The 13,839-nt window shown below is 17.9% G+C and overlaps 6 protein-coding genes across 6 annotated transcripts, besides 15 other annotated features; 5 read left to right on the top strand and 1 right to left on the bottom strand. All coding sequences in view use genetic code 6, as the record gives it.

Moving 5' to 3' along the window:
* Positions 1 to 1,032: 1,032 nt before the first annotated feature.
* Positions 1,033 to 3,179, top strand: IMG5_076600 (hypothetical protein; the record flags this gene model as incomplete). The annotated part of the gene is made up of 3 exons (XM_004036568.1): positions 1,033 to 1,424; positions 1,560 to 2,047; positions 2,602 to 3,179. The coding sequence occupies 3 exons, from the start codon at positions 1,033 to 1,035 to the stop codon at positions 3,177 to 3,179; spliced, it is 1,458 nt and encodes a 485-aa protein (XP_004036616.1).
* Positions 1,161 to 1,198: a microsatellite.
* Positions 1,641 to 1,706: a microsatellite.
* Positions 3,180 to 6,027: 2,848 nt separating the features above from the next.
* Positions 6,028 to 6,060: a microsatellite.
* A 224-nt stretch (positions 6,061 to 6,284) lies between these two features.
* Positions 6,285 to 6,377: a microsatellite.
* Positions 6,285 to 6,378: a microsatellite.
* Positions 6,302 to 6,385: a microsatellite.
* IMG5_076590 (hypothetical protein) lies at positions 6,349 to 7,636 on the top strand. The gene is made up of 2 exons (XM_004036567.1): positions 6,349 to 7,222; positions 7,275 to 7,636. The coding sequence occupies exons 1-2, from the start codon at positions 6,389 to 6,391 to the stop codon at positions 7,473 to 7,475; spliced, it is 1,035 nt and encodes a 344-aa protein (XP_004036615.1). The 5' UTR covers positions 6,349 to 6,388; the 3' UTR covers positions 7,476 to 7,636.
* Positions 7,637 to 7,804: 168 nt separating this feature from the next.
* Positions 7,805 to 8,552, bottom strand: IMG5_076580 (hypothetical protein; the record flags this gene model as incomplete). Its single annotated transcript, XM_004036566.1, has 5 exons — positions 7,805 to 7,839; positions 7,928 to 8,018; positions 8,163 to 8,231; positions 8,296 to 8,479; positions 8,527 to 8,552. The coding sequence occupies 5 exons, from the start codon at positions 8,550 to 8,552 to the stop codon at positions 7,805 to 7,807; spliced, it is 405 nt and encodes a 134-aa protein (XP_004036614.1).
* Positions 8,233 to 8,269: a microsatellite.
* Positions 8,234 to 8,269: a microsatellite.
* Positions 8,553 to 8,739: 187 nt separating the features above from the next.
* IMG5_076570 (hypothetical protein) lies at positions 8,740 to 9,631 on the top strand (the record flags this gene model as incomplete). The annotated part of the gene is made up of 5 exons (XM_004036565.1): positions 8,740 to 8,861; positions 9,005 to 9,204; positions 9,255 to 9,310; positions 9,373 to 9,508; positions 9,561 to 9,631. 5 exons carry the CDS (start codon positions 8,740 to 8,742, stop codon positions 9,629 to 9,631), a joined length of 585 nt encoding a protein of 194 aa, XP_004036613.1.
* A 546-nt stretch (positions 9,632 to 10,177) lies between these two features.
* IMG5_076560 (hypothetical protein) lies at positions 10,178 to 11,571 on the top strand (the record flags this gene model as incomplete). The annotated part of the gene is made up of 3 exons (XM_004036564.1): positions 10,178 to 11,190; positions 11,250 to 11,400; positions 11,461 to 11,571. The coding sequence occupies 3 exons, from the start codon at positions 10,178 to 10,180 to the stop codon at positions 11,569 to 11,571; spliced, it is 1,275 nt and encodes a 424-aa protein (XP_004036612.1).
* Positions 11,572 to 11,629: 58 nt separating this feature from the next.
* Positions 11,630 to 11,665: a microsatellite.
* Positions 11,666 to 11,696: 31 nt separating this feature from the next.
* Positions 11,697 to 11,758: a microsatellite.
* Positions 11,698 to 11,754: a microsatellite.
* Positions 11,698 to 11,758: a microsatellite.
* Positions 11,700 to 11,742: a microsatellite.
* Positions 11,700 to 11,758: a microsatellite.
* IMG5_076550 (major facilitator superfamily protein, putative) lies at positions 11,744 to 13,768 on the top strand. The gene is made up of 4 exons (XM_004036563.1): positions 11,744 to 12,022; positions 12,178 to 12,341; positions 12,486 to 13,025; positions 13,099 to 13,768. The coding sequence occupies exons 1-4, from the start codon at positions 11,786 to 11,788 to the stop codon at positions 13,637 to 13,639; spliced, it is 1,482 nt and encodes a 493-aa protein (XP_004036611.1). The 5' UTR covers positions 11,744 to 11,785; the 3' UTR covers positions 13,640 to 13,768.
* Positions 12,416 to 12,450: a microsatellite.
* Positions 13,769 to 13,839: the final 71 nt, after the last annotated feature.

Raw genomic sequence — 13,839 nt, 5'->3', positions numbered from 1 at the left:
TTTAATTATGTTATATTTTTATTTGCATAAATGATAAAATATATCTAATATTATAATATAGAAAAATTAAATTTTGGTTTGCTTTATTTATTATTTTACTTATCTAAAAATATCAAGTTTATTTTGCTAGTTATTATATTATTATAATATTAAAATTAAAAAATTCCTATTTAATTTCTCACATATTTTCTTTTTATTAATATAAATTCTTTTAATGTATTAAAGTTTTCCAAAAAAAATATAAAATTTCGATTTTAAAAACATAATTGTAATATTTTTATAATTTTATTAAAATAAATATCAAATATACTACTAAAATTATAAATAATTCTAATATTTAAAATTTAATTATAAAGTAATTTATTGATATGTAATTTGATCTTAATTTATTGATATTCGTGTAATAAATTAAATCAAACAAAAATAAATTATATTATTTTTATTAACTATTAAGCCTAATTATACATTATTTGTGCTTATAAAAAATAAAATTAAAAATTTATTTATAAACATTAAATCTTTTTTTTTTTTTTTTTAGATTGATTTGATTTATTTTATAATTGACTTTATTATATAACAAAAATAATTTTATTTTTTAAAATAATAATTCTTGTTTCTATAATGATTCGTAATAATCAGGTTATACAGAAAGAGTTAGATAGTGCAGAGCAAGAAAGGAGAAAAACATAGGAAAAATTAAATGAATTTAATTAAGAAATAATGAAACTTGATAAAATAAATACTATTTATACTTAATAAATAAAAATGCTTTAGAATGTAAGTTTTTAAAATAATGTATATTTATTTTCTTAAAAATCTAGCGTATAGAAGAAAAAGAAACAAAATTAAAATAAATAACATTGAGTATTTAACAAATTAAATAATAGCATGGAAGTTCAGACGCCAAACAACTAAAAATGATTGAAGAAAGAGTTAGAAAAATTCTAAAATGCTTTTATAAAGATTGTAGAATTTAAAACAATAAAATTTAGCATATGATTTAACCTATAGAAAATAAATTAAAATTGATAAATGAAAAATAACAAGAAAACAAAAAAAGTAAATTAATCTTTTATTTTTTCTAATAAAAATTAATTTAAAGATAATAATAATGAAAATAATAATATAATCAATTTAAATTTAGCTTTAAAAAATGGGGATTATAATTAAGAATACAATTTTATAATTAAAATAAATTAAAATGGATAGGAGTCAGATCTTCCTATAAATATTAATAAAACTAAAACTTTTGAATAATTAAAAAAGTATCTTTGTTAGAACTATGGTATATAAGAAGACTCGCTTATTTTTATAGATGAAAGTGGAAACGTATTAATTGATTAAATGGAAATACAAAAATCTCTTTATCCACCAATTTTTCGAGCAATAAAAAATTATACACCAGTGCTTCATATAAAAATAAAGTATAAATTTTTTTATTCATTAAAAAAATAACCTTTAAAAATTAATAATATTTTGTTAATATATTAATAAATATAATAACTTTTATAATTATTTATAAAAATATTTTATTTTATTATATTAAATAAAAAAATTAGTCGTGATATTGCTAAAAATAATGAAGCATAAGAAACAGAAATTATAAATGAGTAAAATGAATAATAAGGAGTACATATTATTATATATATATATATATATATATATATATTAATATATATATATAAATTATATATAAATTATATATAGTTACTTGAATAAAATATATTTAATGAGGAAGATTTAAAATTAAATTTAAAGGGAAAGAAAAATAAAAATAAAAAAAACAATGATTTAAACATTGCAAAATGTTTCGAATATATAAAATCATTTTTTGAAAATCTAATTGTTTTTATTCTAATTGCTTTATTTGTTGTATATAAATTTGATAACGATGACAGAATAGATAAATATAAGTTAAAAAATTACAAATATATATTATTTTTTGTTTAATTTTTTTTTATAAAAAAGTATAAGCAACAATACTCTATAAAATGTTAATTTAATTTTTTAGAATTTACCTAATTTCCATTTAGATTTTAATAAAAAAGTTTAATAAAGAAATATATAATAGATTATTCATTAATTTCAAGTGATCACTAAGATATAAGAAATATTTATTTTGCTTATTATGGAATGACAAATTAAGAAGATGATTGTATTTAATTTATTTTTTATAGTTAAATATAAAAATAAAAATTTAGATAACAAGAGAATTTGTAAAAATTAAAAAATTTAAGACAATTGTAAACCGAAAAAATATTAAAGAAATGCAAATTTGGTAGGTAGAATTATTTAATAAAGATTCAAAATCAATCCTTCTTGTCAAATATATAATGAAGTACATAAATAAGTCTTTGAAAAATACTTTAAATGTATAGATTTTGGAGTAATAGATACAGAGACATATTGGAAAGGATAAGGAAAAGCTCCTGAACATTTTATTTATAAAGAAAATTAAGAAAACCAAGATCTTTCAGGATATTATATCGATCTTCCAGGTATAGATGGAGAAATCATATCATAAATAGCTGGATTAATTAAGTATTTTGTTAAATAATTTTTTTTTTTTTTAACAATGAAAAAAAAGTGATAAATGGATAGATTATTAAACATCTTAAATATAAATAATTGTAAATGCTTATAATGCCCCTAGTTAAATAATATATTAAAACAAAATTATTATAAGATAAATTTATTCGGATTCATTTATGTTGACTACTGATATATACACAAATTCAATTTCTTTAAAATAGTAATCAGAAAAAGATGATATATTGTCTTTAATTATTAATACTATTGCTGGTTTGTTGCTTTTTTTCGCGGCATTTGAATATATAGGAATTTTCGGCGCGAAAACAAAAAATGCAAGAATTTTGCGTTTTAAATAAAAATAAAAAGAAATAAAGGATATTATGAATAAAAATGCTTATTTTGAATTAGATATTAAAAGAAGATATGGAGAAAACTATAAAAACGATCCTAAAGCAAATATGGAATTAGAATTAAATAAATTAACTTTGCCGTAATTTACAGATTCAGTTTATTTTATTTTTGATTTTAGAAAAGTTATTATACTTATTAAAAGGCCGACTATTTTTGATATTTTAAGTATATTTCTTAAATATATTTTTTTGTTTTATATTTATTTTTTTGTTTAGATATTATATCTTTAATACTGATTATAGTATAAGGAGGTATAAGCGATAATATTAAAGCAGAAAAATAAAAAATAGATTTAACATCAAAAGAATATATATATTTGGATAAATATATATAATAAGATAAGTTGATTAATTATTTTACTGCTGTAAATATATTATTACTTTTTACTTCTTTTACGAAATATATTGTTAAATGGAGTTATTAAATCTAAGTTTATTCGGAAATATTAACAATGTTTGTCAAAAGCTCATGGGTTATATCATTCATAATATTTTCTGTTAATGCTGTAGGTGCATTATGTATAATGATGTTTTCTGATGGGGTTTTACCAATGTATGATAGTTTTATTTTTAGTCTATCATCTATCATAAAATGCAGCCTATGTAAATATATAATTGAAAATAAATGTTTAATTTATAAAATTATAATATACAAGTTTCTAGTTTTATACCAGAATTAAAACAGTTATATTAAAATGATTTGCCTCCTTTAGTAAGATAATTAATTTTTTCATTAAAAACCTAATCTGTAAAAAGAAAAAAAGTTAATTTTAAAATAATTTATTTTTATTATAGATGTTAATTATATTGATTTATATTATTCATTTTGGAATTTTCGCGCTTCTCTCAGCTATTATGGTTTAATTAATACATAGTACTAAAGATAGATTAGAAAAAGAAAGAAATGAATTACTTAAAGTTAAAAGATCAAACTTTATTAAATAAGATACTGTGTTTTTCTAAAGTAGTTTTAAAGTTATGGAAAGTGATAATGATAATGAATAAGATAATTAATGAAGATTTATAATTTGTTAATAAAATATATATTATATTTTATTTATTTATTTTTTTGAATTTTTACTCGATAATTTAAATAATGTTGTACTATATATATAAAAAAAATCTTATAGAATAAATTCTATTATATATAAATAATTTAATCTTATTTAAATTATATAAATTATTTTTATATTTTATTTATAAAGTAAATTTTATAATAGTTTAGGTTTTTAAAGTTTAATTTAATTTTTTTATTTTTTTAATTACAAAAGACTATTTATATCAATTATTATTTATTAAGTCTAGTATTTTTGGAGTAAAGTCTTTTAAATATTCTTATGGAAGTATACTTTCTTCTAAATAACTATATATTACTTATAATTATTCTTTAGTTTATTTCTATTATTTTTTAAAATAATTAAACAAAATAAGAATTTAATTTTTATATTTTATACCATATCTTTAGTTTTTAATCCAAATTATTATGCTAATTTTATTATTTAGGCTTCATTTAATTAACTAATTTATTATAATTACTATAATAATATTTTAAATTTAATTTAAAAAGTTTTTAAGGTTTTACTTTTTATATTTTATCTTCAATTCCAAATTATTCCCATAATGGACATTTTTTAATTTCTGTTTCTTGTATTTAAATTTATTGCGGCTTTTCTGTTTCTGTTAATTTCTATATATATTATTCAATAAATGTATCTTCATTTGATTCATCCATTATTTAATTATTTTCTTAATTATCATCACAATTTTATGTATTTATTTGTATTAAATTATCTTATTAAGGAACATGTTATTGATTTATTTATTTTTAAAATAAAGCTATTTTGAAAAAATTAGAATTATTATTAATGTTTTCTTCTTAATCATCAGAATGTTCATTAATAGTGAATTGATTTTGTGAAAAAACAGACTATTATGCTTATAATTTTTCATGTCTAATGTATAAATTAATAATATTTTTTTTAATTTATTTTAAATTACTCATTTTGATTTTTTTTTATTTCTAATTCTTATAATTAACTTTCTATTTTTTCTCTTTTAATTGTAAATTCTTCTAATTTTTTTAAAGTGTCTTTTAACTATTTATTTAAAAATAAAATTTGTTCATCAATATTCATCTTTTATTATAAAAAATAAAATTATATTCCCAAAAAGTTAATTAAATTAAGATTACATTTTAAGGAATTTTTATTTCTTACTATTTTTAAGGTTTACTTGACTTTTTAGTATTTTATTTACGCCCAACTCTATTTTATATAATATTTAATTATTCTTATATATTCATTTAAACTTTAATTAGATGTTCGCTGGCTTTAAGACTTCCATTTAATTTGTTTCTTAGTTAAAAAAAAGCATTTTTTTTATTTTTTAGTATAATATGAAAAAAAAAAAAAAAAAAAAAAAATTTAAATTTTAAAATATTTATTTTATAGCAATAATGAAATTGATTAAAAATCAGTGATAATATAAATATAATTTTTATCGATTAAATTATAAATATTATATTAAAATTTTTAACACTTGATATTCTTTTAAAATTATATTAAAATTTGTATATTATGTTTTCTATTATTTTTTTTAATATTTTGATAAGATAATATATAATTTTTTAGATATACAAAAAAAAATTATTTAAATAAATATAAAAGAAATAGATATAAAAATATTATCTTATAAATAAATAATTAATATTTATTTAATATATATTTTAAAATTAAATATAAAATATAGTCAATAATTATATTAATTCTATTATTCTAATAGAAAAAATTTCCTACTGATGTTAAATTCATTTTTTTTGTATTTAATTGTTATATATTAAATATAATATTATTTTTGATTTATAACCATTCTTTTTTTTTTGAGACAATCTTTTAACTTAAAAATAAAATTATATTAAACAATAATTTATAAATATCAATATAATATTTAAAATTAAATTTAGTTTATTAGCCTTTTACATTCCATTTATTACGAATAACAACTTTATTTATGTATTTTTAAATGACTATATTCTTTGGTATAGTATTTAAGAGCTTCTTTTTGAATTTTAATTTAAAGAGAGAATTATAAAAAACATATATAAAAATAATATATAAAAGTTAATAAATTAACTCAAGTAATTATTGAAAATAATAAAATTAATTAAGGAAAAGAGGTTAAAATAGATCAGTTATAAAAAAATTGGATTTAAATGATAATTATAAAAAAGATATTCGAACAATAATTTTTATAAGAACCAAAAACAAAGCAAATTACTACGTACTATATATATTTTCTAAAATTTAAATACGTAATAATTATATTCTTTAAATATATCTTTATAAATAAAAAGTAAACTAAAAATAAAAATAAAAATAAAATAAAATAAAATAAAATTAAATTAAAAATAAAATAAAATAATCAATTAAAATAAAAAAATAAAAATTATGGCCCCATTAACAGTAGGTATTAACGGCTTCGGTAGAATTGGTAAATTAGTCTTAAGAGCATCACTTGAAAATAAATAAGGCTAATTAGTAGTAAATGCTATTAACGATCCCTTCATGAACACTGACTACCTTATTTACTAATTAAAGTATGATTCTGCTCACGGAAAATTGCATGGAACCGTTGAAAAAGTAAACGAAAATCTTATTAAAATAAACGGAAACAATGTCCACCTTACTCATGAAAAAGACCCCAACATGTTAAAATGGGGTGATTTTGGTACTCATATCGTATGTGAATCTACTGGCGCATTCCTTACTTAAGAAAAAGCTGCTGGTCATATCAAAGGAGGTGCTAAAAAAGTTATTCTTTCTGCCCCTGCCAAAGATGCTACCCCCACTTATGTTGTAGGAGTCAACCACAAAAATTACAAAGCTTCCGAAAACATCGTTTCTAATGCTTCTTGCACAACCAACTGTCTTGCCCCCATTACTAAGGTCCTCCACTCAAATTGGGGAATCGTTGAAGGTTTAATGACAACTGTACATGCTTCCACTGCAACCTAATTAGTTGTCGATGGTGCCGCTAAAGGAGGAAAAGATTGGAGAGCCGGAAGAGCTGCTTAAGCTAATATCATTCCTTCCACTACTGGAGCTGCTAAAGCTGTAGGATTGGTCCTCCCTGAAGTCAAAGGAAAACTTACTGGTATGGCCTTCAGAGTACCTACCATTAATGTCTCTTGTGTTGACTTGACTGTCAGATTAGAAAAAGGAGTCTCTTATAAAGATCTTTGCAAAGCTATGTAAGAAGCCTCTGAAAAAGGAGATCTTAAAGTAATATTGATATATATTTTTATATAAAATATTTATTAATAAATAAAAAAAGGGAATTTTAGGATACACTGGTGACGAAGTTGTTTCAACTGACTTCAACCATGATGCCAGATCTTCGATTTTCGATGCCAAAGCAGGTATTGGATTAAATGACAATTTCCACAAAGTTGTTTCATGGTATGATAATGAATGGGGATATTCTAATAGATTATTAGATTTAGCATTACACGTTAAAAATGTTTCTGGATTGTGAGTATTTTTTATTAATTTTATAAAGAAAAAATAAAATATTTTTTATGCTTTTGTTAAACAAATAAATAGTATTATATATATCTTTATATCTTTTAATGTTTGTTTGTTTAATTTATTTTATTTACAAAAAAATAAAATATAAAATAATTTTTCTATTTTTTAAAAATTAATTATTATATATATTGATTTTTAAATTATATATTATAATTTTTTTTTTATTATTTAGTAAAATAATGTATTTTTAGGTAAATGTGTATATATATTTTATTCAAAATAACAATATAAGAAATAATATTTATAAATATTTTTATAATATTAATTTTTATTTTTTCATTCGCCTATTTTATCTAAAACATGTAAAGGAGCTTTTAGTATATAATTAATTATTTAAAAAAATAAATATTAATATTAGGGTTATAAATAATATTTTTTTAAAAATTAATAAAAAAAAACCTAAAATAAGAGTTTTATTTGTCTCAACAATTTATCCATTCATTACCATTTCTTCTAAAATATAATGTGCTTTATGTAAACTCAACATAATCTACATCGATAAAAATAATATTTTTAAAATAAACTTTATTGATGAAATAATAAAAATAATTAAAATTACATCAAGTTCACACTTTTTTTTTTTTTTTTATAAAAAAATAAATAAAAATTTGTTTTATTTTATTTAAATTATTACGACATTTTCAAAGTATTTATCTAACGTTTCTACTAATGTATGTATAAATTCAAAATATGCTAATTCATTCTTTTTTTTTTTTTTTTTAATTTTTTTTTTTCTTTTTACTCTTTATTTATTAATTAATTATTACTTCTTCTTCAATATCAACTCCGACTATAAAATATAATGAAGCATATCTCCTATAAATTACTTTATAATTTCTATGTTCAATAAAAGAACATTATGTATTATTTCTTGATAAACATTTTCTAACTAATTCACCTTCTAACGTTGTTCTTTCTTAAACAGACAGACTATTATAATATTATGCAAGTCTATAAAATTTCAATTAATTTAAAATTCATATAAAAAAATAAAAAACCTAGTTTAGCCCTATTTATTAACCATTAGAATAAACTGAATCATATTTTTATTGAAATTAAAAATATATTTTATAATATTATATTTTTTTATTTTAATATTAATCAAACATATTATAGATATTTTTTTTGAATAAAAAAAAAATTTTTTTTTTAAAAAAAAAATAATATTTATTTAAGAAAAATATATAATTAATATAATTTTATATAAAAAAATGTCAAAAGCATACTATTTTTTAAAAAATTTTAATTGGGAAGAAGTTTAAAATTTATTATGCTATGGAACTAAGCATCCTAATATATTAACAAATCATTAAAAGATAACTCGTCTTTATAGGTAAATTTATTTTTATTTTGAGATAAAATAAAAAAATTAAATTATGAAAAAAAAAAAAAAAAAAATTAAAATTATTATTTTTTAATTTGAAAAAAGTTATCTATATGATTTATTAAATTATTAAAAAATAAATTAAACAAAAGAGCTACTTTAAGAAGAGTAAATGCGCATTAATTAGAAGGTTATAGAACTTGTTTTATAAAATATAATGAAACTTTACATAATGTATCCGATGATTTCAGAAAAATGTATTAATTGCCAGTTGAATCTCTTGAATTGAAAACTTTTTTCAAAAAATATGAAGATTTACATGAAGAATTATTTGACCCTAATATGGTTATTGGTAATTAAAATAATTTAAAAAAAATAATAATAATAATTATCTTTAATTAGATGAATCAAGACCTTATGCCCCAACTTCAAATAGATATTATATTTTTGATGAAAATGTATTAATAAAATTATATATATTAAAAAGAAAAAATTATATTTATAATTAATTTTTTAAAAGCTTTTGAAATTCGATCCTTTTGGATATTACTCTCCCAGATTACTTTCAGAAAATAGACCTGATGAAAATATGCCTTTTTATGAAGATTATCCTTAAAATGATAGTCACTGGAACATGTGGGAACAATTCTCTGATGGTATAAAATATTAAAATGTTTTTTAAGCAATATTAATAATTAAAAAAAAAAGATTTTGATAATACTAACTACGAAAGACAATAGATTTTAAAAAATTAAAATGCTCAAAATTAGGGTTTATGATGCATTTAATATTTATATTATTAGAAAAAAATAATATAAAGTAATTTTCATTTAAAATATTATATTTATTTTTATTAAATAAATTAAAAAATAAAGCTATTATTAACAATAAAAATCAAAAAACAAGATAATCATTTTTTTTTTTTTTTTTGAATAAGATTATTTTAATCATATATTATTAATTTTATTTGATAAATAAAGGCTTTGTTATAAAATAATATTAATTAAAAATTAAATTAAAATTATTTTTTAAATTAATATTATTAATTATAAAGTTAAGTATTTTTTATGGAATTCTTTATATATACACTAGATGCTAATATTATTTTTATTTATTTTTTCGAGTTCATAAAGCAATTTTTATAATTAAATATTTAATTCAAAATATCTAATTAATCTTATTAAATTTAGTTTTATAGATTTTTCTTATTTTTTTTATTAAATATATTTAATCTCTTGTTTTAATATTTTATATTTAATACAATAGTTTTACATTGTTTTTTTTTTATATTAATTAAAAAAAATTATTCATTAGAAAAAAATCATATGAATAATTTAAAGGATTAAAAAAAAATATAATTTTAAAAAGAGTTCCTAGGTTCGTATGAACAAGCAGCCTAATATCTGAAAGATAACCATTATATTAGAAGTGGCTATAGGGTGAATTATAATTCATACAAAAAATCATTATAAAGTTGTTTTCATTGTTAAAGTAACGAATTTTCAAATATATGGTCACATGTTATTGGTGTTATAATTGTTATAATTATGATTTTTTTTTTATATAACTATCATCAAAAAGAAGCTTATGTTAATCATGTTTAATAATAAATCTAATTATTACCTAAAAACTATAAAAATTTGGTAAAAGAACTATATAACAAATTTTATTAAGAAAATAAGTAATTATATTTTTTAAAAACAATTATAATTTAATTAAATAATATATTTAGTTTTTATATATAATATTAACTGTATTAAAACATTTTAAATAACGTTTAAGAACTGCAGAATACACATTTATAAATTTTAGATTAATTTTAAATATATAAATAAAAGTAATAAAATAAATAAGAAATATAAACCAAAGTAAATATGCAATAGTTTTAAAAATTAATTATTATAATAATAATTTCTTTTTTTTATTAAAAAAAAAAGGAAAATATAATTAAATTAAAAAAATAAAATTAATAAGTTTCTGTGTTTCCAATTTTATTATTCTTAATTTCCTCAATGATATGTTTAAGTGGTAGTATTTTATTCCACACGTTTAATTGCATAAGCAAAAAACATTGTGATTTTTTATTAAGAATAGATTATGGAGGAATATGTATAATAATAGGAGGAGGGTCATATCCTTGTATATATTACGGGTTTTTTTGTGAATAAAATTTAATGCATTTTTATAGCTATTTTAATTTAATTTTGTGTTTTAGTGTATTTATTGTCTCTTTGTTTGATTTTTTACATTAAGAAAAATACAGAAATTTCAAAGGTTTATTATATGGATCTTTAGGAACAGTAACATCTGTTCCTCTTATTCATTTAATTATAAAATCGTATTAATAAATATATATTTATTGATTTTTTTATTATTTCTTTATAAATATAATTATAGGATATATGCAAATAATTAGATTAATGATTATCTATTTTTAGAAAAAAGTGTGCCTTATTATTTTGGTACGGCTATATTTCTTATTATTGGGCTTTGTACTTATTTAGCTAGATGTCCTGAAAGATTCAAACCTGGAAAATTTGATTAAGTGGTAATTTATTTATAAGGGTTTTTTTATATATTTATATTATTATTTTTTTTAAAAAAAAAGTGTAATTCTCATAATTTATGGCATATTTGTGTTATTATTGGAGTTGTTTTTTGTTATTTCGCTGGAATAGAAAATTATTTTTAAAGAGTATAAACTTAATGTTTTATATGATATAATATTATTATTTTTTAATTAAAAAATAATAATATCTAAAACTATAATTCTAGTTATTTTAATAAAATAATAATTTTAAAAAAATAAAATTATATATTGATTCGATAAAATATTAACATTATTAAAAAAAATAAAAAATAAAATAAAAAAAATATATAAATAATAAAATAAACAAAAAAAATAACATTAAAAAAATATTTAAATAAAATTAATGACATTACCTTCATGGAAAGACAATAAAAGAAGATACTTATCAATTTTAGGCGGCTTTTTAATACACATAATGATAGGAACCTTTTATTTATGGGGAAATATAAATGTATATGTAACAAGTCATTTAAGAAATAATGGATCAAATGTAACAATAGATGATATGAATTCTACTTTCCCATTTTCAGGAATGGCAATGGGTTTATTTACTCCTTTTGGTAAAATTATAGCTGATAAAGTAAAAATATTTATATAATTAAAAAAATAAAAAATAAAATTAACTTATTTTATATAATATTTTTTTTATAATTTATTATCAAACAAATTTTTTTATTTTTATTTATTTTTTTAATCAATAAAAAAAAATTATTTAAAAATAAAATAAACTTAAAGGTAGGAAATAAACGTACAATGATAATTTGTACAATATGTTTTGCCTCATGCTCTTTATTAGCTTCATTTTAAACTACATTCCTATCTTTTTCTATAACTTATGGATTTGCAGCTGGTATGTTTGCTGGAATTATATATTTGATTCCTTATTATTTTGCATATAGGTAATTATATATAAAAATTCATATTTTAAAATTATAAAAATAAAAAAAAAGATATATTTTTAAATTTAATTTTTTAAAAATAATAAAATAAATAAAAATATAATATAAAATCTATATTTTATTTATTATAAAAAAAAATACAAGTAACTTTCCAAATAACAAAGGATTTGCAAGTGGTGTGATTAGTGCGGGTTTTGGTCTTTCAACTTTTATTTTCTCTTGGCTATGTTATTTTGTGATAAATCCAAATAACTTAAAACCTATATTTAACCCAAATACCCATGAAAATTACTTTTCAAAAGAAGTTTCTAATCGTGTTCCTTATATGTTAAGAATTTTATCTGGTTTATTTTTATTCTTAGGAACATTAGGATGCTTTTTACAAAATCTTCCAGAAGAAAACGAAATTTAACAATAAGAAAGAGGCGAATCAATAAAAATAAAAATAGACGATTAAGCATCTTTCATAAATTAATATAATGGAATTAATGAATGTAAAGATATTAAAAGTGGTCTCAGAACACCAGTTGTGTATTTAACAATGATCTTAATATTGTTCTATGGGGCTTAAGGTAACTTTATAATTGATAATTTCCAACCTATTGGATAACAAATTGGAAATTTTAGTGATTTTTATTTAACCATAGTAGGTAGTTTAGGCAGTATTTTTAATGGTTTTATAAGGTAAATTAATATTTTTTTTTTTTTAAATATTAAAATTATATATATCAATTTTTTTTTATTTAAATTATAAAAGACTTATCTGGGGAAGGGCTTTAGATAAATATTGTTTTAAAAAGCTTGCCTATTTGAATTTATCTATTGAATTTGTTTGTATGATAATATTTTAGTATTGTGTCTAATATAAATCTTTGTATATTATTTCTGTACTTTTAATGCTTGGATGTTTTGGAGGTTGGAGTGCTAAAATGCCTGCTGTAATTGCTAAAGTTTATGGGAAAGATATTGGCTCTACTTTTTATGGAATTACAGTTTAAGGTTAAGCTATGGGATGCTGGTTGTAATTTTTTATTGTCAAATATTTGAGAGTTAATTTTGGGTGGAATAATATTTTCTATATTTATAGTGGGATTATTGCTATTGCGGCTATATTGACTTATTTTGCGAATTTCCATATTAATTGGAATGAGTTTTATGCAAAAAGATAAAGCTTAAAGGAAGATTTAATAATAGAAAAATCTTTATATAATAATGGGGAAGAAGAAGTACTCAAAATTGATTTAATAAAAAAACTTAGTATAAATTAAGAAGATGAGATGAAAAAATAAAGATAATGAAAATAAAAATTAGATATTTTTAATTATTTTATTTCAATAATATTTAAAATAAAATTATAATATAAAAAAAAGTAATTTTTATTATATGGTATTTTGTATTTTATAAACTATATATATAATAATTATAATAACAAAAATATTAATTAATTATTAAAAAAAAATTAAATATATAATCTTAAAATAACATAATTTATTAATAT

The sequence above is a fragment of the Ichthyophthirius multifiliis genome (genome assembly GCF_000220395.1).
Source record: "Ichthyophthirius multifiliis unplaced genomic scaffold scaff_1120509250477, whole genome shotgun sequence".
Classification (NCBI taxonomy): domain Eukaryota; phylum Ciliophora; class Oligohymenophorea; order Hymenostomatida; genus Ichthyophthirius; species Ichthyophthirius multifiliis.
Note: the sequence above shows the minus strand (reverse complement) of the source record. Positions and strands in the feature narration are given on the sequence as shown.